The sequence below is a fragment of the Ammodytes marinus genome (assembly GCF_949987685.1).
Source record: "Ammodytes marinus genome assembly, chromosome: 7".
NCBI classification, from domain to species: Eukaryota; Metazoa; Chordata; class Actinopteri; order Uranoscopiformes; family Ammodytidae; genus Ammodytes; species Ammodytes marinus.
Window position 1 is genome coordinate 31,310,247 of NC_137211.1, and position 24,116 is coordinate 31,334,362.

General features: G+C 40.1%; 1 protein-coding gene across 1 annotated transcript in view; it reads right to left on the reverse strand.

The window, feature by feature from the left end:
• tti1 (TELO2 interacting protein 1) overlaps nt 1–23,696 on the reverse strand; it is a 41,480-nt gene extending 17,784 nt beyond the window's left edge. The window contains exons 1-12 of the mRNA XM_080030520.1: nt 23,556–23,696; nt 22,035–22,791; nt 19,414–19,751; nt 15,897–16,158; nt 14,481–14,649; nt 13,936–14,225; nt 12,647–13,042; nt 11,543–11,702; nt 6,833–7,006; nt 5,561–5,709; nt 3,968–4,108; nt 2,571–2,775 (exon numbers count right to left, since the gene is read on the reverse strand). Of these exons, the coding sequence (XP_079886646.1) occupies nt 2,571–2,775; nt 3,968–4,108; nt 5,561–5,709; nt 6,833–7,006; nt 11,543–11,702; nt 12,647–13,042; nt 13,936–14,225; nt 14,481–14,649; nt 15,897–16,158; nt 19,414–19,751; nt 22,035–22,760 (3,010 nt within the window). The 5' untranslated portion in view covers nt 22,761–22,791; nt 23,556–23,696. The remainder of the gene's footprint in view (nt 1–2,570; nt 2,776–3,967; nt 4,109–5,560; nt 5,710–6,832; nt 7,007–11,542; nt 11,703–12,646; nt 13,043–13,935; nt 14,226–14,480; nt 14,650–15,896; nt 16,159–19,413; nt 19,752–22,034; nt 22,792–23,555) is intronic.
• Between the last annotated feature and the right edge of the window lie 420 nt (nt 23,697–24,116).

Below are 24,116 nucleotides of genomic sequence, written 5' to 3' on the forward strand. Positions count from 1 at the left end.
ACACAGCACCCAAATGTGCAAACACATGATTGCTTTATTGTAGACACTCCAATCAGGTTCAAGCACTATAAAAATGCAGCAGGTAAGTTCACCTGCCTTTACAGTAACCAAAATGGAAGGAGTCAGAATAACAGTGAGAGTGAGGGTGAGAGGGGGAATCCACATAGGAGATGGGGTCCTCCTCCGTCATGCCAATATTAGCCCTTACAACACACCTCACATATTTTTAGACTGATTGCACAACATAGTCACAGCAGGTGCACCAGACGCACTACATTGTCATTTGGGACAATGTGTCATTCCACCATGCTGCTCTGGTCCAGAACTGGTTTCAACACCATCCACAGTTCACAGTTCTATACCTTCCACCATACTCTCCTTATCCAGTTTTTCTTTGCATGGTGGTGGAAGGATGTGGATGAAATTCTTTGGACAGATCCAGCTAGGCGAAGAGATAATGTCTAGTATTTTCTATACTGTATTTCCTTTATCAGATTTTTTAAATTTATTTACAGTATTATCTGTCATTTGTAACCTGTACTGGATACAGTATTGTATGTGTGTTGTTGTTTGCTGGGATAACAGTGTTATGCAGACTACTGCAGACATGTTTTGTTGTGATTTTCCATGTTGACTGATTTGGGTGTATGGAGAGAAATGTACTTTTTATACATTACTCAAATCACTGAGAAGTAGAATTACTAAAAGTGTTAGCAACAGCAGTGTGTAACTGGTTCAGACAGAATTAAGTAATATGAAGTGTGTGCGTTTCATATGGTGACAAAATATGTTTTTTATAAAATAGTGTATAGTTTTGAAAAGAGTGTTTCATTTTGCAAAGGGTCTGAGGTGTTTTGGTGTTTGGTGGCTAATTGTGTGTAGTGTTTTGAGAAATCAGGCCCTGTTTTCAAAATCGAAAAAAAACTGTAAACTGTCCCTGCTTTCCAATCCCCATACTTTCTGCTATTTAGTATGGTAGAAAAAAGATTTAGGATGTCCCAATTCTTGTGGCCCGATTACATATCCTTGAAAAAATACCTGAATGTCTACTACCATCGGCCGTGATTTAAAGTCTTGAAAACAGCATGCTATTTGGGCGATTCTGACCCACAATCTAGTGAAGTGACGGAGGTGACGCCACATCGACGGAGCCTCCATATGAAAACAACCGGGGATGTGACGGATACAAAAGCAAGAGGCAAGTTCAAGGTGCAATGTTATGATGAAATAAAAAGGTAAAAGTATGTCCCAATTGTATGTCTACTGCATCCCAACTAGATTATTTTTATGGTCAGATTTAGTATGTAGAATAGAAAAGAGAAAGAGTATGCGATTTGGAATGCAAGATGTGTGTGTGACTGTGTGTATGCGTTTGTGTATGTGTGGGTGGGTGTTTTTATGTATGTATGTATTTTTCATTGCACAAGGCTACAATTGAAAATAAATGTATAAACTATATATGGGACTTTAGGGAGACTTCTATTTCTTGGCAAACAACAGTTAAGCCCACTGAGCTTTGACATACTGTATCTACTCTGTATTTACCTATGTTGTCTCTAAACTTATTTCATAGTCATTTATTTATTCTGTTTTTATACCTACAGTATTTTATTTCGGTTCTGTCTTATGATATTCTAATGCAGGTGTGTCAAACTCATTTTGGTCCGGGGGCCACATACAGCCCCTCTGATCTCAAGTGGGCCGGACCAGTAAAATAATGGCAAAGTAACGTACTTTACGTCAACTCCAAATCTTAAGCTTTGTTTTTCAGTAATATGCTTTATCATTCAGCCAACATTTGTAGTCTACGTTATCAAGGATCACAAGGGATTCAGTGTTCCCCCGGGGAATGATCTTAGTTAAGGTTGATGCTGCCCAGGGGAATAGGAGGTGCGCCGCAGCAAACATTTTGGGGGTATTTTGCTCCAAGGTTATTGGTCGTTTTGAATTATGTATTTCCAAATTTAAACATAAAATAAAGCAGCACTGAAGATTTAGAAAAAGCCTACACTAGCATGCATTTTTCAAAATAACTTAATAGTTGAAATAATAAATACAATGTGTTTTCCCCTTGAAAATAACTAAATACAAATCTCCATAAGTCAAAGTGTGGCACTTCTGTAAAATTATTGAAATGTGCCTGGGGCTGGGCCATCATTCATACATTCATCAGACTTTCCTGTTCTGTCTCTGCTGTTTAATACAGATGTACAGGTGTTTATGTCCTGGGCTCTTGTTATGTCAGTGCCCTCTGCTAGACAAGTGTGGAATTCCTTCCTTGTTTTTTTGGCTGCCACCTAGCGGCTGGAGTGAGCATTTTGGTTATTTCTTTAAAAAATCATAACTCCTCACAGGAATGGGCTAGAGACTTACTTCATCCGGATCTGGCCCGCGGGCCGTATGTTTGACTCCCCTGTTCTAATGGTTCTGTGTTTATGTCTGTGTGCCTTTCCTCTTACTGGAAATAGGTTCTGCTTTATTTTTTACTTGATAAGCACTTTGTAACAGTGTTAAGAAAGGTGCTATATAAATACATAAATATAAATGTATGTGCCCCTCTCTTCTCTTACCCAGGTCCAGCCTTTGGCACAGTGAGCCCAGCCCCTGCAGTACAGCCAGCTGCAGTTTGTAGGCCAGTGTGTGTGTGTAGACGGGTCCCGCCCTGGAGCTGACCACTGCCTGCCGGGCCAGAGAGGAGCTCAGCTTAGGGAGAACCTCTTTAGACACCCTCCTGCTCAGGAAGTCCCCACACGTTTCACCCAGTGTACACAGCACCTGGCACAGACACACACACGCAAAGCTAATTTAATGTTGGTCTTTGAAAAATGGCAAAAACATTCACATTTTGTTCAAAAAATGAATGTTGTTTAGAGTGATTTATTGACATAATGTTGGCATTTTGTTCTGTATCTGCTTGACTTTTTCATTGCCTAACAAAAAACATTGAATGAGGTATACTACAAACAAAATAGTAGTAGTACTTTGTATGAAGTCAATTCAATGCTGGTCTTTGAAAAATGGTAAAAACATGCACATTTTGTTCAATTGCTTTTGTGAATGTTGAATAAAAAGTGTTATAATGTTGGCATTTTGGACTATGTCTGCTCCACTTTTTTTATTGCCTAATCATAACATATACTCTGACCAGTCGCACCTGATCAAAACCAGACAACTTACTGCTTTTCATTAAGAAATTAAATTAATACTAAGCAGAAATGGTCCAGCCTATCACTCTCATGTGGCCCCTTGGCAGAATGATTTGCCCACCCCCTGCTCTAGGGGAAACATAGTATTCGCAAAACCTGGACGTAAACAACGCTGCCAGACTTATTGTGTCAGATGTTTTTCAATTAATCAGGGTAAATATGAATAAAAAGGAAAAATAGTCAAACTAAAGACAGGTTGACAAGTAGACTGATTAACAGTGACAGATAGGTTAACATCTGTATGTTGTGAAACGTGAACAAGTGTGATCTTCATTCATCAAGGAATGACATAGGTCATTTCCATTCTCTGAAATAGTTTGAACAGCCAGCTCAAGGGAGTAGAATCCAGACACTACTAGAAAAAATTATAAATAAAACTGTTAAACTATTTTTAGTTATTTTAAAATGTTCTTTTTAAATGTTTCACACAATTACAAACAATGAAATAATACGTCATATGTAATGACACGTTCCTAAAATCACAACCTGTGATTGATTCAATATATTACATGCTTGCAAAACTGATGAAAAAGTTATTTGAATTGAGTCAAAAAAAGTAGAACAGAATGACACACAGTCATTTGATCCTTGTAATATATAAATACATCACAAACATTAAAACATTATATTAAACAATAATGTTATAGACTTTCTGGGTTCATTTTCACAATATCAAGCTGCAGATGATTTTAAATGATCAACCAACATATTAAATGAACAATTTTCTCTTTTTGATACGAATAAGTAAATGAAATACGTACCCTAAAGGCTTTGAGGACCGCCAAAGGGTCGTCAGCTGTGAGTCTCTGTGCGAGGGCGGGCCAGCAGCGGTGGGCCATCGGCAGCAACTCATTCTCCTGTTCACTCAGTACACACACACACAGCTCCAGCACTTCTAAGACCTAAGGACAGAGACACATTCATATATTGTGTATCTATTGCACACATTAGGTTAACAACAACACATACACGTGTACAGGTAGATTTGGGTGATGCAATCTAGTCTCTGTACCCCTTATTTAAGATGACATGCTCCTATGTAACAGTGTTTTAAGAAATAGCTTTTCAACAGGTTTAATTTTCCCGTTTGAGCAGAAATCTACAGGGGTGTTTCCTTTCTGTGTAAATTCTCATTGTAAACGTATTGGTACACGGTTGATACATCTGAACTATTAGCCTCACTGGTGAGGGGGCTGTAGGGATGATTATGTCAGTCGAGGAGTCGCCACTTTGTCCATAGTGAAATAACTCAATCAGTATTTGTATGGATTGCTATGGAATTTGGTTCAGATATGAATGGCACCCACACTAATGTAAGCATACGTGTGTGTGTTGTGAATATGCAACAACATTATAAGTATTTCAGCTGATATGAGATATGCATTCTTTAAATATTATAATGCCCTATTGGATCTTCATGATGATATGGTGTTGCTAGGAGACTTGTCACAACAAATATAAACCAATCATGGTGTGGAGACAAACCCAATAACTGTCTGCAGGACCCATGCATTTCAAAAGGCTTCCTAGACAATGGTGAAAAATCCTCTTTATTTTTATTTAATGAGCTTCAATGGATCGTGCCCAGACCAACAGGCGCAGCAAATCTAATGTGCCAGCGGCAGGTCTTTACTATTTGACAAAATGGAATGGACTTCGTATATCTGCCTCTGCTAAATCACTTTTATTCCCAGTTGGGACCAAATACCTCAAATAGAAATATTAAAAATATATATCAAAGTAAAGCGATACGAGAACAGTAGAAACAACGATGAAACCGGAAATGTTCTCTCACTGTCAGCGCTCATGTTTCTGTGATAATAACGTGATGATCATGGTTCCAACTTTCATATCAGAATTAAATTTGAGATTATGTTCTATTACATATTGAAGTTTATAAATAAGTGTCTTGGCCTGGCAGAGTAGCGCTTTCTACGTTATTCAAGCAATGTGGTTCCTTCTTTCACATTTGTTTTGTCAAGATTTTCCTGGCAATTTTACAACTTCAAAATGTAGATTTTTATCTTCTTAGAATATTACCACCCTTTCCCGGCTTCAATATTCTTTTTATTTGTATTACCTACAATGGCCTTAATGAGCCATTGTAGGTAAAAGGAGGATTTAATTGTTTGCATATTTTGTTGTGTACGATCGGAGCCCTTAATAAAAAAATATTACTGCAACTGCGGAGGTTCAGATCAAGTTCCTATATGTGTGATTCATTTCATGAAATACAGTGTTTTGAAAACATTCCCCTTTCTGATTCTTTCACAAATGGCCCCCAGAGTATTATTATCAAAGTTCTTCACACTACAGACACTTGAAAAGCGCTTTATAAATACATGTATTATTACCTTAAGTCGGACCCTGAGACTGGGGTCGGACAGCAGATGAATGCAGCGCTCCATTACATCTTTAGTGATGCTGAGGTGAGAGGACAGCTCTGCTTTCACATCAGGATCAAGATCATCCAGGTCTTCACATTCAGAGGGAGGAGGGACATCTGGAGAGACAGTGAGGGTCCAATGGATGGATGATAAATGATTGATCCACTTGTCAATCGCCCTTTTTTCTGTTAGCTTGTCTATTCCGCACTTACAGGTCACACTATGCTCATTTTCAGGTTAGAAATGGTAATTTGGGTTTCTGCTGGAAACTGTTTTCATGGTGTAGTGTCCACAAAAACCCTTTATATTTCTCACAGCGCCATTGCTGAATCTCCTCTGTTCAGCCTCTGTCTATTTGGCCCTGAGTCTAACTGCGGGATTTGAATCTAGCTGCCAGTTAGGTGTTCTTATCACAGGTGGAGGTAGTGTTAAGTTAGGTTGGTAATGAGGGGGCGTCCACCTTTCTGAAAACCTGTGTTCAAAAAGGCCAGGCAAAATTATTTTCCCTTATGACGTCATAAGGGGAGACAAATCTGACTGGGGTTTTCGAACACAGGTTTTCAGAAAGGTGGATGTGGAGAATAAACCCGGAATCCCACTGGCTGCGCGTGCATTGTCTTATGGTTTTGCTCCGTGCGGCCACGTCCGTCAACATACACCAGCGCTGTTTTTAAAGCGGGCACGGCCAGCGCCGCCGGACAGCTGGAATCGCAACTAACGAGTGAAAAGAACAGTGGACATGCTTGTATGTGTCTCTGTTTTGAGATTGTAACCTATAGTGAACACGGAGTGTCTTATTCCGAAAATTAACCGGATATTTTATCGTTTTGTCGGCGTCTGTGTTCCTGTCTATCTCGATGTGTTCTGTGCTAAATTGATGCGGTGAGCTCAGGCATCCAGCAGAAATAGAAGCAGTGTGTATATCAGCGGACAGTTGGAGCAGCAGCGGAGCAGAGAGACGGTGCAGCAGAACTAGGCAGCTGGTGGGATTCAGCCTTAAGAGAGGGTGTTCTCACACCGATGACCCAAACTAATGAAAACTAAAATAAAAAGTGCATTTTGCAAAACAGGTGATCTTAATTTGTTATAAGCACTATATTTTCTAGTCAACACAACTGAGTTTTCCAAACTAAAAAGTAGAATCTAATATACAGTAACCTCTACAAGAACTTGAAACCTGAATAAGGATGAGAAATCATTTTGCTGTCATGTCCTCATAAAGACACTATACTGTATTACCAAGGTCTTCAGCTTGGTCGTTCTTCTCTATTCCAATGCCTTCTGCCATCTCCTTCTGATTGCAGTGATCCAGCAGGTATTGGCGGATGTTGAGGCCTTCTTTGGGAGTGGCAGTGTGCTTGTCTTGTCTGGCAGAGTCACTGGTCCTACCACCGCTGGAGGGAAACCACCTCGCTAAAGGAAAACCAACAAGGATAGGTTTCATTAGTGAGGCCAGGTGCGTGATGCAACAATGGTGATACACTCTTTTTTCTACGGTCTCTATCGTTGATGTTGCGATTGTGATATCCCTCGTGATAAACACATATTTATATATATAGTGTTAATGTCTTTCTGCCCTGAGTTCACTTCCTAAATAGACCCCAGACAGTAAGTAGCCTATGCAGAAACTGAAAAAATGAATGAAAAAAAGAAAATGAATTATTTCCATGTTCCAACAACATGGTTTTATTGTTTATTATTTATTGATCACCTTAGCAAAATATCTTCATGCCATTTTCTGGAAGGCTAAATCTGATTGTCTAATATATTGACATGCAGAGCGGGAATGTATGGCCCATTGAATAGGGTATCATGCACTACAGTTCATGCAGTCTTTTATATACATACAGTTATGGACAGTGGTGGCACCCCTGGAATTCTGTCAGATAATGCACTGTCTCACCCAGAAAATGATTGCAATAACAACTGCTTTGGCCTTAATATTTCTGTTACATTTGTTTCCAACTGAAAAAGAAAATACAAAAATGCCAAATCGTATATATTTTACACAAAACTAAAAAAATGTGCCGGACAACTCTGAGATCCTATGTAGTATAAATGTTTGCCCAGTTGTGACATCACAACTGGGCAAACTGTAGGGTTAGACAGTGAGACCATAAAACACTCTTTCTGCCTTTTCTCAGGCTACAATGAACCGATTTCTAAAATGTTTGCACAGTTATACTACTGTTACAGCCATTATTTAGTTAAATAAGTGTATTAATTAGGGCTGTCAAATTAACGCGTTAATTTCGATTAATTAATCACAGAAAAATTAACGCAGATTAATCGCACTTCTATAATGCCCTTTGACCCGGTGCAAAAGTGGTGCGGAGCTGCACCTGTAGCTCGCCGGGCCGGGCGCGTGGGTTAAAGGGAGAAAGGTAAAGAGAGAAGCAGGGGAAAGGGGCCGACTCGAGGGCTCTATGGACGGTTTATGGGATGCATGAAGGTAGGAAGACATCTTACTTAATTATCCGCAGTGTCCGTGCATTATTTATTTAGTGGGTGCAACAATGTAGGCTAGGTTCAAAACAGTAGTAGGCCATATCTCTCAATCTTCCTCCAATTTTGTTTGCTAGCTGTCTAGCACCCGCCCCGTGTGTGTGTGTGTGTGTGTGTGTGTGTGTGTGTCAATATTTTTGCCTATGAGTAGGCTACGAAATGGTGGCAGTGCAGCGCTGTCTGTTGTGGGAGATGGAAAGCCGTAATTTTTTGGAAAATTCGGCGCTAGTTCATGTATAAAGCTGGCTGAGGGGAGGAGACAGAAGTTACGAGAGACGGAGAGCGAGCGCGCGCGAGAGAGAGAGAGAGAGAGAGAGAGAGAGAAACAAACTGTAGCAGGCTATACAGCTGTTTATAAACAGGTATAAAAGTGTCATATAAGTATGCGATTAATTTAGATTAATTAATCACAGAGCCTGTAATTAATTAGATTATTTTTTTTAATCGCTTGACAGCCCTAATATTAATTGATGACAATGTTTTTTTGAGTAATTGAGTGATTAGATGGCAGGGGGCGTGTTTTGTGCCACCTATTAATTGCACGGTAGAATGGCAGCCGGTGAGTCCAGCCAAGTCACGACCTGGAGTAGAAACTGTGGTTAATAATAATAATAATAATTTGAATTTATATAGCGCCTTTCAAGGTACCCAAGGTCGCTTCACAAAAAAGGGGGGAAGTACAGTGTTACATATCATTTTGACCACTCGAGGTTAAATGTTTGTTTACCAGCAATTTAAGCTTTTCGTTTAGTTTAGAATGTATTTGTTATTTTGAAACCTTTTGTACTCATTTTTGGAAACCCTTTTGTTCGACAATAAATGCTTTTTGGATGGAAGAAAACAAAGTTTCTGAGTGCGTATATAAAACCATCACAGTTAATGCTCCGGAGGCATCATCGAATCGGATCCCGTGACAACTACATAGGATCTCAGAGTTCAATACACCGTCATATTCCCACTGGTGAAGTAGGCCTTTAATACTTGGTTGCAAAACCTTTAGAAAAAATAACTGAAAACAATGGCTTCCTGTATCCATCAAAACGTTTTCTACACCTCTCCACTGGAATTTTGGCCCATTCTTCCTTTGCCATCTGCTCCAGGTCTCTCAAGTTTGAAGGGTGCCTTCTCTGAACAGCTGTTTTCAGATCTCCCTACATGTGTTCTATGGGATTCATCTGGACTCATTGCTAGCCAGAACTCTCCAGCACTTTCTCTCAAACCATTTCTGAGTGCTTTTGAAGTATGCTTTGGGTCATTGTCCTGCTGGAAGACCCATGACCTATGACGGAGACCCATCTTTCTGACACTGGGCCGTACATTGCGCTCCAAAATTCATTGATAGTCCTCCGATTTCATGATTTCATGCACACAGTCAAGGAGTCTTGTGCCAGAGGCAGCAAAGCAACCCCAAAATATCTTTGACCCTCCACTATGTTCGACTGAAGGGACTAGGGGTGTGCATGTGTACACGTGTAACCGGTTAGTAAATCATAACTGTTTAGGAAAAATCAATAAACGAAAACCATTTTATTGATTTATTTATTAATTTTTTAAGTTTGTAAAATTACTCCATTTATTTCCAGGAGTGGTGGGTGATGTGAGCTACTGTAGGCTACTAAAGCAGATAACGCAACACATTATTGTGTTTGGTCACAATATTTATTCATTTAACTATTTAACTGCACCACCTTCAGCTTCACTTTCGTTTTCATCTCCGTCTCAAACAGCTGGTCGGCTCGTGAACCGACAACGGCCCCGACAGCGGGCATCAGTCTAAAGACAGATGATCACTAGTTATGATCACTTCGAAGTCAAAAAGCAAAATTATGAAATAAAGGTCTCTCTGCCTCTCTCTGTCTATCTGTCTGCCTGTCTTGTCTATTTTTTCTATTGTAAACGTTCACACCTCTAGTAGGGACTGTGTTCTTCTCTTTGAAGGCCACATTTAGTTTTCTGACACACATTGATGTCTTTTACCAAAGACATTATATCCAACTTGGTTTTTTGTCTATTTGTTTTTTTCCATTGCAAACAAATGACATAAACATATTAATGCCAAAACATTTGTACTTACAAACATTTTCTGGGAGAAGCAGTGCATTATCTGACAGAATTCCACGGGTGCCAAAACTTTTGTCCATGACTGTATACTTCATATATGGGTATTGCAATAATGATACATTTTTCGACATATTGTGAAGCCTTAGTGGGGAGTAATATTTGTCACATTTTGCAAAACTTAACCTAATGCAATAGTGTGCTATCGGTATTTCATTTTTTCATTTTCATTTTTACTTTTATTTATCCTCGAGAGACCAATTGAGGGGTGACCCTCATTTTCAATGGTGTCGAGTTCAAACAAATTCCAAGGAAAAACAACAATGCATACACAATATTCAATGCAAATACATCAAATACACAACAACAGGTGAAGAGAAGAAAAAACAAAAAAACAATTGAAACATTTACATAGTGGTGAAGAGTGGCAGCAATTAAAATGAAATTAAATGGGTGAAAGTACAATATAGCATAATTAAAACAGTTACAGGTAGAGTTTGGCAGATTTAAGATAGTTTGTTTAAATTGATTAAAGGATATGAAGGTATTTAGTTTAATTTGTTGCTGTAAGTTGTTCCAGGAGTCGGGGGCACTGAAGCTAAAAGCTGTCTTTCCCAGCTCAGACCGGGCTTGTGGGACATAAAGCATGAGCATGTCAGTGGAGCGGGTCTGATAAAGCCCATCTGAAATTTGCAACATTTCTGTTAAATAACGAGGAAGCTTCCCGGTCAAGGCTTTGTAAATAAAAACATGCCAATGTGCATCACGTCTCTCTTTAAGGGAGTACCACCCAACCTTTTCATATAAAAGACAATGGTGGGTGTCATAAGCATCTCCTGTGATGAACCTTAAAGCAGAGTGAAAAACAGAGTCTAGGAGTTTAAGACATGAATGAGATGCATGCCGGTAAACCACATCACCGTAATCAAGGACAGACATAAAAACTGCCTCAATAATCCTTTTCCTACTAAATAAAGGGAAGGTGGTTTTGTTCCTATAAAAATAGCCAATTTTTTGTCGTAGTCGACAAACAAGATTTTTTATATGGAAATTAAAAGTGAGTTTATCATCTAACCAGATGCCGAGATATTTGTACTCTGTGACTCTTTCAATTAAAAATCCATTCTTTGTAAAAACATTAAAATCATTCAAATTTGTAGTTCTTGCTCTGGAGAAACATATATTTGGTTTTGTCTGTATTAAGAACAAGCCTGAGGTCTACTAGACAGTCCTGCAGAGTATTAAAAGAGCTTTGTAGGTTCTCAATAGATAGGTATAGTATAGTATAGTCACATAAGCAACATACATTTTTTTTTCCTTTAATTTTTTTACCCTCAGCATATATGATAAATGAGTTGACCTGACTTGAAATCTTTGAAATCTCACCCAGTGCCTTCATGAGCGCGTGCAGCACAGAGCAGAACAGAGCAGCGGTCTGGTCGTAGCTGAGATCCAGAGCCATCAGCACATCCTCAACGATGTCCCCCACTAGAGGCAGCAGGCTGCAGTCAGAGTGGGTCAGCATCACGGTCAACACCCGCGGAGCCTAGAAGACAAAAACAAGGGAATATCATCAAGTGCACACCCACGCACATCACAGTAGTCACATAGGGGAGAAGTGGACTGAAATTCTCAAATTCCAGACATTCACTGGCAAACTTAAATAACAATGTGCTGCTCTTTTCTGTTTTGTAAATGGAATATTTTTCTGTTTTAGACTCCTGGTCAGTCAGAACAAGCAATAGGAAATTGTCTCCTTGGTCGATTTTTTGGAACTATTTTCTGACATTCCAGAAACTAAATGATTTATTCGTTTTACCCAAAAAATATTTAACGGATGAATTAATACATAAAAATAAGTTTTCGTTTTCCCACTATTCGTGTTCACATCTGCTCATGATTTTGTAAATACAATTACATTTCTGTTTTCCTTTCTGCAAGGTTAGATTGAATTATTTTAGACTATTAGATTATTTTATTTTCTGTTTTTAGGTTAGGTTTAAATCAAATTTTTTAACTTAGTTTTTTATTATTATTTTATTTCTCTTTGTGCAAGGTTACATTTAATTTTTGAATATTATTATTTTTTATTTGTTTGCGAGGTTTAATTAAATATTTTATTTATTCTTATTTTTAAGTATATCTAAGTATTTAAATGTTTTATTTATTTGTTTTACACTAAGTTTTTCTTTCTCTTGTTGCAAAGTTTAATTCAATTTTTGAACAGTTTTAACTTGACAGGGGTATGGTGTGTGTGTGTGTGTGTGTGTGTGTGTGTGTGTGTGTGTGTGTGTGTGTGTGTGTGTGCGTGCGTGCGTGTCTGTGTACTTTGTTATTACGTATGTTTGCTACTGGATTTCTGAATTTACTCCGCGATCAATAAAATATTTATCTATCTATCTGTGAAATGTCCAAATGTATTTTGTTGAAAATCCACTGCCCTCTTGAAACATATTAACAACATAACTGAATGGGTTGAACAGTGTTTACCTGTGGATGCTGGCTGAGCCTCTGCAGGTTGAGTGATATGTCGTTGAGTAAATAGTCTGAGTTGTCATTGATCAGCTCCTTGAGTGATGGGTAGCCACAGGCCTTCGAGATCTCCCACATGGAACTGAGTGCTGCCTGGCTGACCAGCAGTGTCTCCTCCCCGGCTTTCTCCAGTATGGCGTACATTGAGCTCATCAATAGGGGCGTGAAGCCAGGGCCTAGGGCCTGGGCAAAGCATCCAATGCCCTCCAGTTGGATACACAGCTGCCAGATGTTACTGTTGAGCTGGTGGATGGTGGAGGGGGGTGAGGAGGAAGGAAGGACTTGGAGAGAAGATGGGTTTGTGTGGCTGACAGTACTGTTGGGTATGGAGAGCAGTCTGGATGTGCTGAGCAGCTGCACACAAGACAAAAAACCAATGGCATTATTATTATTCATACTATTGTGTAGCTTATAATATGAGGTAAATGGCAGGTAAGAACAATAACAACTACTAAACTAAACAAGATAGAATAATATATAATCATGGGATTAAACATTAAAAGGATAACAAGATACAATAATATAAATACATAGGATAAAAAATGTAAAAGTTTACTAAAAGCACTACATTGCATATTTTATGAAAAATATAGCCCTATCCCACTAGCACTACAAAATGCTATGAGTGTGCGCAGGACGGGAGAAAGCTTGAAAATCATTATCGGTTATTAGATCTGTTGGGAGTATGTTCCATTGTTTTATTCCTACAAAAGAGAAAGAAGGAAGACTTTCCAAATGTGGTTTTGCATTTTGGAATTCTACATTCTACCCTAACTCTGGACCTGGTTGCTCGTGCTGTAAATTCTGAGTGTCACAAAGGTCCTTAGGGCAGGAGGTGCAGCATCGTGTATGAAAATCAAGCGCACATTAGCGAGTGTTTTTAAATATTGATTTGATTGGTCTCAAGGTTGTTTTACCTGCTTGAGACCAACTTGTCATACAGTAGGAAAAATGGGAAAGAAGCATAGCATTCAGATAGGTGTTTGATGCCTCTGTAGGAGAGTTTCTTATGAATCGATAGTTTGCCAGATTAAATTGGATTGTTTAACTCAACCTTTTTATATGCTTTTTGAAGTTTAGGGTTGGATCAGGAGTGACGCCTTAGTACTTAAATTCTTCCACATTTTTGGTTCTCCCATTAACATAAATGTCAATCGTATAGTATCAAATACACAATGAAATCTATGGCAATATTTCAAATACATATCACTTTCCATTACAAAGTCTATGGCTCAGGCTCTCCTCACCTGCTGGTCCTGTCTGTCTCTCTCCGTCTCCTCACTGACTGTGATCAGGTGCCAATTCTTCAGGCAGGTGTATTCCTCCATGACAGACAGCACGGTGGCTGTCAGCTCTTCCTGGGTGGCAGAGTGTCCAACTTCACCCTCCAAACCCTGCTCCTCTGTCTCCACGGCTATGCCCGCAGCACCTCTGACCATCTCATTCAGCACCATGGCAGCCTGCTTCCTGTACGCTGAAGACTGCTGGTACAAATCCAGGAAGTGATCCGTCAGCAGGTAAATGTTGCCGTAGTAACCTAAAGACAGGAAGTGGGGGAAGTTACTAGTTATATTGACACAACAGAGGGGGAGCAATAAAAGAACATGTCAAAAGAAAAGAGGCAGGACATGTAGCATTCAACAACTGACTCAGTCCAACTTCAGTCTCTATAACTTGTTAATATTCCTTTTTTAATACATTTGACCAAAGTATCGTTGTGTATATTCAGGATTAAGAATTGTACAATAGACTTGGACAAAGCCTTAGGTCCATATTCAAACAGCATGGATACCTAATGTTCGACAGATCTCCATAAGAACGGAGAAGATCTTCTCATCTGTAAAGTAGGAGAAATGCTTCCTCGGTCTGTGAGCAGCGTGCGCGTCATGAGAGCCTGTCTCCATGGCAGCATAACTCCTCTCCTCCACAATGCGTACATCCATCACATCCAGCTCCAGCACCTAGCGGAGCAGATAGAAGGGGGTTGTTGTGCGTTTAACAAATATGTCATTTATAGGTGAAGTAAGCGATTTATTTATGTTAATATATACACATAAATAAACATACATACAGTGATCACTTATAGTGTGCGCGTTTCATGAAGCCGATCTCTCAGTCACTCGCTCTGCATGTAATCGGCAAATAAACCTTACTGGGATCCCACTACTAATAACCAATCAGAAGAGAGAACGCTACAAACCAGCACCCGTCTCACTGCCGGTGCACGTGCAGAGCAACAGATGGGTGAATGTTTATGCGCCTACAATGGAACAGGTAAAAATCCTTCCCAATGTCTGTTTTGATGGTTTTTATCATGTTTTATCACACTTATGGATCTGAGATGATGCTAGATAACTTGCTGTTTGAAGACCGCAGTGCATTAATGTGGTGACGAGGGAGGGGACTGCTAACTGCAGTCACTGACAGGAAGTTAGCTAAACTGACCATTCCGCTTACTTCACCTTTAAGATGGATGCTAACTTCCCTTGATTGTGGTTTTCTGCCTCATGGCATGATAGACTATGGATACGTCGGTCTCATATGAAAACTTGTGAGTGAGTTAATTTCATAAAACAAAGACATAACCATTGCCATTAAAATGCTGTTGGATCCGTGTTTGGATTCTGGCTTTGTTTTCTCCCTGCTCTCTGACAATAAGGGGAAAACATTATTACCTCATTGTTAAAGGTGCACTATGTAACTTTGGGTGTAACCGAATAAACCAACTTCACTCATAGGAAAAATGTGCTCCCTGGAACTCTGAAGTTAGAAAGTTTCCTGAAAAGTTACTGTTTCACTTGTTGTGTACAGCAGAAGGGCCCACAGTTTGGTTTACAAACATATTCTAGTCTATCATTTGGTTCCAGGTTCCTCAAAATAATTTAGTTTTGATTTAAGATGATAGAATTATTCAATACCAAATATTACATGAACAGTATGTGTTGCAAACTAACTTCAAATGTAAACAAATCCCCTCCTCTGAAAGTGCACTTATAATGTTGGTAAATTCAATATGATAGAAATATTTTGAAATATCACAATGATGTTTGAAATGTAATAGAATAATCCAGCTGACTGTAAATTACTCAACACTTTGTGTCACTATGGGGAAAATGATAGACATTTAACAAACAACCCCAGATGACTGGAAGACTATATTTCCCCTCTTATTGCAAGTACAATTTGATACAATGGCAGCTAATATTACCTGCATCAGGGCTTTGGAAATTCTCTGGAGATGTGCAGCTGAGTTTAGTACCACAGACACCAGCGGTGCCAGAAGTTTTAGGTAGCCCAGGAAGACGTTGAGGACAAAGAGCTTCTTCTGGTCATCAGAGGTCCTCATCAGTCTGGGCAGGGAGGTGGACAGAGAGTGGAGGTTCTCTGAGAGAACGTCAGTGAAGGTCTGAGCACTGCTGCTGCTCCAGCTCTGGTTCCTCTGGGAAGCTGCTCTGAGAACCACCTCACATCTAGGGGGAGAGGAGAGCCATTCAACATCTTCTGGTCAAGTAGCCTTTTAAGAGCCCATACTAATAAAACAAAGACCCATAATGTAACTAACAACATGTTACATGATGGAAGTGAGCAAAATATTTAATTTTTAATAGTGTAATAATTGTATTACATTAAAGATCAATTAAATTAAATATTTTTTTTAAATTACGCAATTAACACATGCCCAGAATTACCACCGACAAATTCCACCCACTCTGCACTAGTTGTCGCTCTCACATTATCACTGACCCAGGATCAGCACTGGGCATGAAAACGGTAGGCAGTTGCTGTCGGAAACAACAGGAGCAACAATGTCTGCTCTGTTCAGTGCAAGGGAGGACACAAACGTCTCCAGTTTTTCGAGGTTTGTGTGATAGATACGCGACATCAACATGACTTCAGCTTTCCGGCCCAAATGAACAGTCCCCCAGAACGTGGGAGTGAACGCAAACACACACACCGCGGACTGCAATCAAGTTCAATGCAAGAATACAAACTTGACCAGAAATTATGAAAACACACACATTTATCCATTGACTCTGGTGTAGAACACCAAATATGCCATTCTATATACTGTATTTGCTCAGAGGCATAGCAAAGAGACAGTCACATTGAATATAGTGTGGTATGTTTTAGTTTCATTGTATTAGCCCTATCATTTTTAGTATTAACACCATCATTTGGATTTCCCATGAATAAAAAAACAAATGTTAAATGTATATATCCACCTTCTGTCATGCCACTTTCCGTTCCTACAACAACATACAGGGAAAATGAGAATTTCTTCGGCATATTTCGAATGGCGATTAATCGTGATTAATTGTGATTAATCCACAGCTACCCAGTGATTTATCTGATTAAAATATTAATTGTTCCTTCTGGAAATGCCTAAGACAATGGGGGGACTGGGACTGCCCTAATTTTATGTTTTATTACTGGTCGGCCAATATAGCTAAATTAAATCACTGGATATCAGCATTTGAACATAAGAGAGGCCCCTCCTGGGCCCTTATGGAGATCCGCCCTAATGCCGACGTCTCCCCATTATCTATGCTGAGCTCTCCTCTACCTGTTGGAACTATTAAACGTTTCAATAACCCTGTGATAAAAAACTCAATCAGGATCTTGCTTCAATTCAGAAAACATTTTAATTTAATTGGTGCATTTGGCCTTATGCCCTTGACTCACAACCATCTATTTCCTCCCTCCCAGAATGATGCAGCATTTCACGTATGGCACAGTAATGGTTTGATCTTTTTTGGTGACCTTTTCAAAGATGGCATTTTTGTTTCATTTGAAATTCTTCAAAAGGACCATAATTTGACAAAAACACACTTCTTTAGATATCTCCAGACACGCAGCTTTGCCAAAAAACATTACTCATTTCCTGCCCTGCCGGAAAAGAACATCATATTAGACTGGGACCCAGATACCAGAGGAAATGTTTCCAGAATATATAAGACTATCCAAACAAATAGTTTACCTTCCCTAGAGAAGACCAAACTGGCTTGGGAACAAGATCTGAATGTGGAGTTCACTGGAGAAGTTTGGGAGCATTCTTTACACCGTATTCACACCACCTCTCTTTGTCTTAGGCATTGCCTCATTCAGTTTAAAGTTTTGCATCGTTTACATTACACAAGAGAGAGACTGTCTAAATTCTTTCCCAATGTTGACTCTACTTGCATTAGGTGCAATCTGAACTCAGCTACAGCTGGGCATATGTTTTGGGGTTGTCCATCCTTGACTACATTTTGGGGTCAAATCTTCGAAGCCTTTTCATATATTTGCGGCAAATCAATTGAACCCAATCCAATTACTGCTATTTTTGGAATTCCTAATGAGGGTTTAATCATTACTTCGGCCCAATCCAACTGCATAGCATTTACCTCACTTCTAGCCCGCAAACTTATTCTCTGTAGCTGGAAGTCAGATAAGCCCCCGTCATTCACGAGTTGGATCAAAGAAGTGTTATCCTCAATTCCACTAGAAAAGCTCAGGTATAATAGGTCTAAATCTCGCCAGAAATTTTTGGCAGTCTGGTCTCCCTTTATAGAATTTAGTATTGCTCTGTCTTTCCTAGAAATACCATAATATCTCTCGGCTTCTGCCTCTGCAGATTTTTTATTTTATTTTTTATTTTTTTTTCATCATAAGTCAGGAAATGGTGTTACCTTTGTGACTTTTCATTAGACAGAAAACGGTGTTATCAATATGACCCATGACTGCTTTGTTGTTATGTGCTGTTGCTGATACTGATGAGCCTCTTTTGGCAAGTTTTAATTTAATGTACGTGTCCTTTGAACTATGTATGTAAGAATATGTGTATATGATGTGTAGAAATGTAGTGTACATGGCATTGGATGACTGCCTAAAATAATTGTATTTATTTTCACATGCTGTCATAATGATGTCTGGTTGTTGTTATTGTTTTTTGCTAGGGGTCCACGGGGTGGGAGAAGTGTGTGGGGGGGGGTATGTTTCTGATGTTTGTATGAATATTTTCAAAAAAATCTATAAATAAAGTATTAAAAAAATATATATATTAATTGTTTGTAGCCTCAGTTTCCTGTTCTTAGCTGACAGGAGTAGCACCCGGTGGGGTCTTCTGCTGCTGTAACCCATCTGCTTCAAGGTTGGACGTGTTGGGCGTTCAGAGATGGTATAATGCATACCTTGGTTATAACAAGTGGTTATTTGAGTTACTGTTGCCTTTCTATCATCTCAAACCAGTCTGACCATTCTCCTCTGACATCAACAAGGCATTTTCATCCACACAACTGCAGCTCACTGGATATTTTTTATATTATGGGTCGTTGTTACATTATGGTACATTATGGGCTCTTATTAGCCTGGCCATTTAGTATGGTAGAAAAAGATTGAGGAGGTCCCAAATTATTTGGTCAGATGCAGCATGCTTAAAAATGTGTGTAAATCAGCATGCAATTTGGGCAATTCTGACCCACAATCCACTGCGCACCAGAAGTAAGGCACATCAACTGAGCCTCCAAGTGAGAACAACCAGCGATGAGACAGATATAATAAGCAAGAGGCAAGTTAAAGACATGATGTTATGATGAAATAAATAAGTAAAAGTATGTCCCAATTGCGTGCCTAGCCTACTGCTCGCAAACTACCAACTTTTTACGATCAGCTCAACTGTATTATGTAGAATAGTAAGACGAAAGAGTATGCGATTTGGAACGCAGGAAATGTCAGTCACATCATACCTCTGTCTGACTGTGGGATCCTGGTCGTTGACTGCTCCCACCAGAGCCTCCAGTAGCGGCCCCACACACTCTCCCAGAGCCTGGCTACAGCTGGCCAGCAGGTGGTGGTCCAGCTCCACCATCTCCAGTCTCACCCTCCAGTGCTGGTGAGCAGAGGTGCAGGAGATGATCTTCTTCAGCAGCACACACAGTCTCCCCACCGTGCTCTTCAGCCAGGACTGAGTGCGATGGACCACGAGCTGGCCCACTCTCCCCAGCTCTGAGGACGGAGTCTTCTGGGGCTCACTGGCCTGGAGCTGGGTGTCCTCCATGACAAGCCCTACAGTCCTGGACCAAACCTGATGGACAATGATTGTGGGACATAAACAAAGCATTTGAATGAGGATACATTTTCTTTCCTTTGGTCCAGGCAAGGCAAGGCAAGCTTATAGCACAATTCAGACACAAGGCAATTCTACAATCAAAATAAGATTTTAGAGATCGCAAAAACATAGAACAAATACAGGCAGGAAAATTGCCAAGTCTTAACTGTTGTATGCTCTTTTATATGTGGGTACCTCACCATCACCTTACATATAAACTTTGTTTGTGTTGGTGGCATTGGAGAGTCTGAGGCTGTATCTCGATTCAGGGGTTGCGGTCTACGAAGGCTGCATTTGAAGACCGATTGCGTCATAGCGGCGCGCAAAGGTTGTTCCATTTGCAAGGCTCCTTGCAAGGCTCCTCATATGCGGCCGAGAAATGCAGCCTTCGTTTCACGGTTTTGAAGGCTGCATCAGATGTATCCTTCGCAGCCCAACATATCCCATGATTCATTGCGTTTTTTTCAGAGATGGCATACAATAAAATAAAAAATAACAAAACAGCAACGTGTTGCTCCATCTTCTTATCTTTTATCTTCCTTTCTTTTTTTCTTGTACTTTTTTTTCTTTTCGTCTGGCAAGCAACTTCTTTTTTCCTCTGTTGACAAGGCTTTTTCCGTTGGCAGCTATCAGGGTTGCTAGGCAGCACAGGAGCGGCGTGTCGTCACGCTAGGTAACGGCTTGTTACGCAAACCGGAAATGCTCGTAAACGGAGACCTGCGGAGACCGTCCCGTTTAACAACGCTCGTTCGGCCCTGGTTCGGCCTTCGAATCGGCCTTCATAGGCTATAGAGCTGTTAAGCGGAAGTCCCTTACTTCCGGGACATGGGACCTCTCGGCTCGAAAAATTACAACGGTAGTCAATGGAAAGAAATGTATTATTTTCTGGTCCCAGTCATGAAATGCCTTCGATTACACATATGTTTTGTATGGATTTAGATGGTATTTTTTCGTGCAAAGAATGGAACAATTTAGCGAGTAGAAGCTGGATACGGTCAGGTTTTGTGCAGAGCGCTTTTGTGGACTACAGCTCTTCGCTGCTCTTGACGCTTATGATATACGTCACCACCACTAGCACCCGTTTAGCTCCGAAACATGGCTGTGTCTTTAATGCACTTTACTGCCTTCTTTCAAGGACAAGACAAAAGTCTTCAGCGTGCCGAAAACCACTACAAAAGTGGACATGTGGAGAGTTTCACTTTCTCGAGTGGGGAGATTGTCGGCGTCACAGAGGCGACAAGACGTGTAGTTTTTTCTCGTTACATTTTTTCAAAAGCCGTCAGACGAATAATCATACAACATACCGTCAAACTCTTCACATGAAAAATTATCATTTTGACCCATACAAAACATATATGTAATCCAGGGCATTTAATGACTGGGACCAGAAAATAGTAGATTACTTTCCATAGACTCCCATTAATTTTTTTTCAGCCGATAGGTCCCATGCCCCGTAATTCCGCCACTTCCGCTTAACAGCTCTATAGCCTTCATAGACCGCGAGACCGCGTCCTACCAAGGAGGCGGTCTCTGTAACGGGATACAGCTACAGAGTAGTTGTCAGTAGTTGTTTATAGTGTGTGACTTCTTTCGCCCCCATGAGGCTTTCAGAGTTATTACAGCAACACTGTCGGCACATCTACAGTGGTTTGCAAAAGTATTCATACCCATTGAACCAAAGAACAAATGGGCAAAAATGATAGTGAAAATCATGATGTGCAAAGTTGTAATAGCAGTGAAAGGTGGTTCTACAAAGTATTGACTCAGGGGGCTGAATACTATTGGACGCCACACTTTTCAGTTTTTTATTTATAAAAAAAATTGTAAACCATGTATTATTTTCATTCCACTTTACAATTATGCACCACTTTGTGTTGGTTTTTCACATAAAATCCAAATAAAATGAAGTGTGGAAAGGTTCAAGGGGTATGAATATACTTTTGCGAGCCACTGTACATGAAGTAAGCCTTCAGTGATCGCACATGGATTTTGTACCTTCTGCTGTGCATCCAGGTGTTTTCTTAGGATTTTCCTGAGAAACCTGAAACTGTTTCGGGGGTGACACCAGTTTGTAAACATTGCCATACTAAGAAATACGGAGAGACCTTTTGTTGAGCTGATATGCTTTTTGCGATGGCATGAATGTAACCGACATTCATTCATATATTCACATGACTAATTACACAATGAATAGAACCAAAGAAGTTTTTTCAGCAGTTAAAATGTTAAAGGATGACTGCAGACTGTGTGATGTGGTACCTTGATGGCCCTGACTGTGACTGCATGGCCTTGTCTGGGGTCTCCTGTAATGATCCTGGTTACAGCCACAGTGATCCCCGGTAGGAATGAAGCCATGGCGCTGCCTATGGCGTGTCTCTCGGAGGAGGAGGGGGACACATGCTCCTCAGTGCAGTCACACTGCAGAGTCAAAGCCTGGAGGACCTTCAACGCCGATGCCTGGATATGTCGAGATTTCTCAGTCTCTGCTAAAGCCAGTAGGAGCGATACAGCAGCTCCTAGTCCGGGCAGCATCGCAGGTTCAAAGAGTTTAAAGACTATATCTCCGTATGCAGCATGAAGCAGTGCATCAAGGCACCTCAGCACAGCACATTTCAGCTCCTCTGATGTTTCTGCAGGTTTACCAGGATCGGTTGGAGAGCACATACAGAGGCATAGTTCAGACAAGAGCTCGTGGAGAGTCTCCCAGCGCTGGACACAGGTGTTCTCCAGGACGTAGCTCATGGCCTGGGCTACAGCCTGCACCAGTTGGTCCTTCTTGGGCCCGGGGACTTTAAGGACAAAGCGTAGAGGGAAGAGGACGTAGTCCTGCAGCTGCTGCAACGTGGCATAGTCCACTTCTTTCAGCTGGGCGCTCAGTGTCTCCACATTGGTCACAGTAGGCTGTCTGGTGAGCAGGACACAGGCTGGCCGCAGGTAGGCAAAAGCCAACTTTGGATCACTGATCTGGGCCACAGTTGGAGACATGACAGCAGCAGGGGTCACTTTAATGGGGGGACTGCAAAAAGAAGAAGAAGAGATGCAAGAATAAGACAAAGACATTACAAGGCTTTTCAAGGAATGTAGGAAGAACTTGTAATTAATGACTGTTCTAAGCCTACATTTTGGAAACCTACAAATGGGACCCAGTACGACAAATGATTTTCTGAGCCAATGGTATTAGGATCCTATATTCTTGGCATATAACCTACAGGCTCTTGGCAGGTGAACCAAAAAATGTAATTGTATGTCACAACAATAGATTGGTGAGACAAGCCAGTGTCGAAAAAGAAACTGGTACTTTCCTCAAGCGATCACCTTTGCACACACCTTTATACACATGAAATCTTAACAGAAACCATCTGAAAAAATGAGGAGAAGACGCACCACATACACTAATAAATAGTCAAAATACATAGTAACTTGACCCTAGAACGTTTAAAGCATCCTAAGAAAATCATCAAAAGTGTAAACTTTTTTTTAAATTAGGTAGAAAATTAACTACAAATGGTAATTACATAGTGGATGGATGTAGGTTTAATGTAACAAACAACAGTAAATAAGCTACTGTGCGTGTGTGCATAACTGTGTCGAGGACTTTTAATTTTAATTTGAGGTATGGCTCAAACTTGATAAAAGTTACGAAACAGATTCATAACAACATAATGTCCATTAAGCAACAGCACAACATGTGTAGCATCGATGGAACGATAGTGTAGTAGTTAGCTGTCAGTATCCAGCACGCTGCTGAAGTTACACAGCGTTAACAAACAGGAAGCCTACCTTCACATTAGTAGTAATGAGGGCAGCCACTGCGCGAGGCAATCATGTTTTCATTTTGCGTAAAAACCCATAACAAGACAGACTGATGAAGTGAGGGCATGTCCATGGAGCGAGGGACTGAGGGACTGAATTCTGGCTAAAGGTGACGTCATGATTATGCGTCGACGACGCCCAAGTTTGACGTAAACTATGATAAGACTTCCGTTGTAGGTTTTTTTTCTTCAAAATAAAATACCTACTTTTTGCTGTGAAAAATAAAAACCTATAAACATGTCAGATAAATAATGCTTTCATTATGGAAATGTGTTAATTGTGTCATATTAATGGGGCTTTGAATTTAACTGAATACCTCAGTAGTGGCTGTTAACAACCTTCTTGATGTATACGTTTGTTAATTAAAAATGTAATAAAATAATGTATTATTAGTTGTTGAATGAATACTTTAACGATATAAAATAGTACTATATTTACTCAAAAAAGCCACAATACGAGTGATAAACATTAGCCGCAGGTTAAACAGTTACAAATTGCATTTAACTGTCGTCCTGACGGTGATAAGCA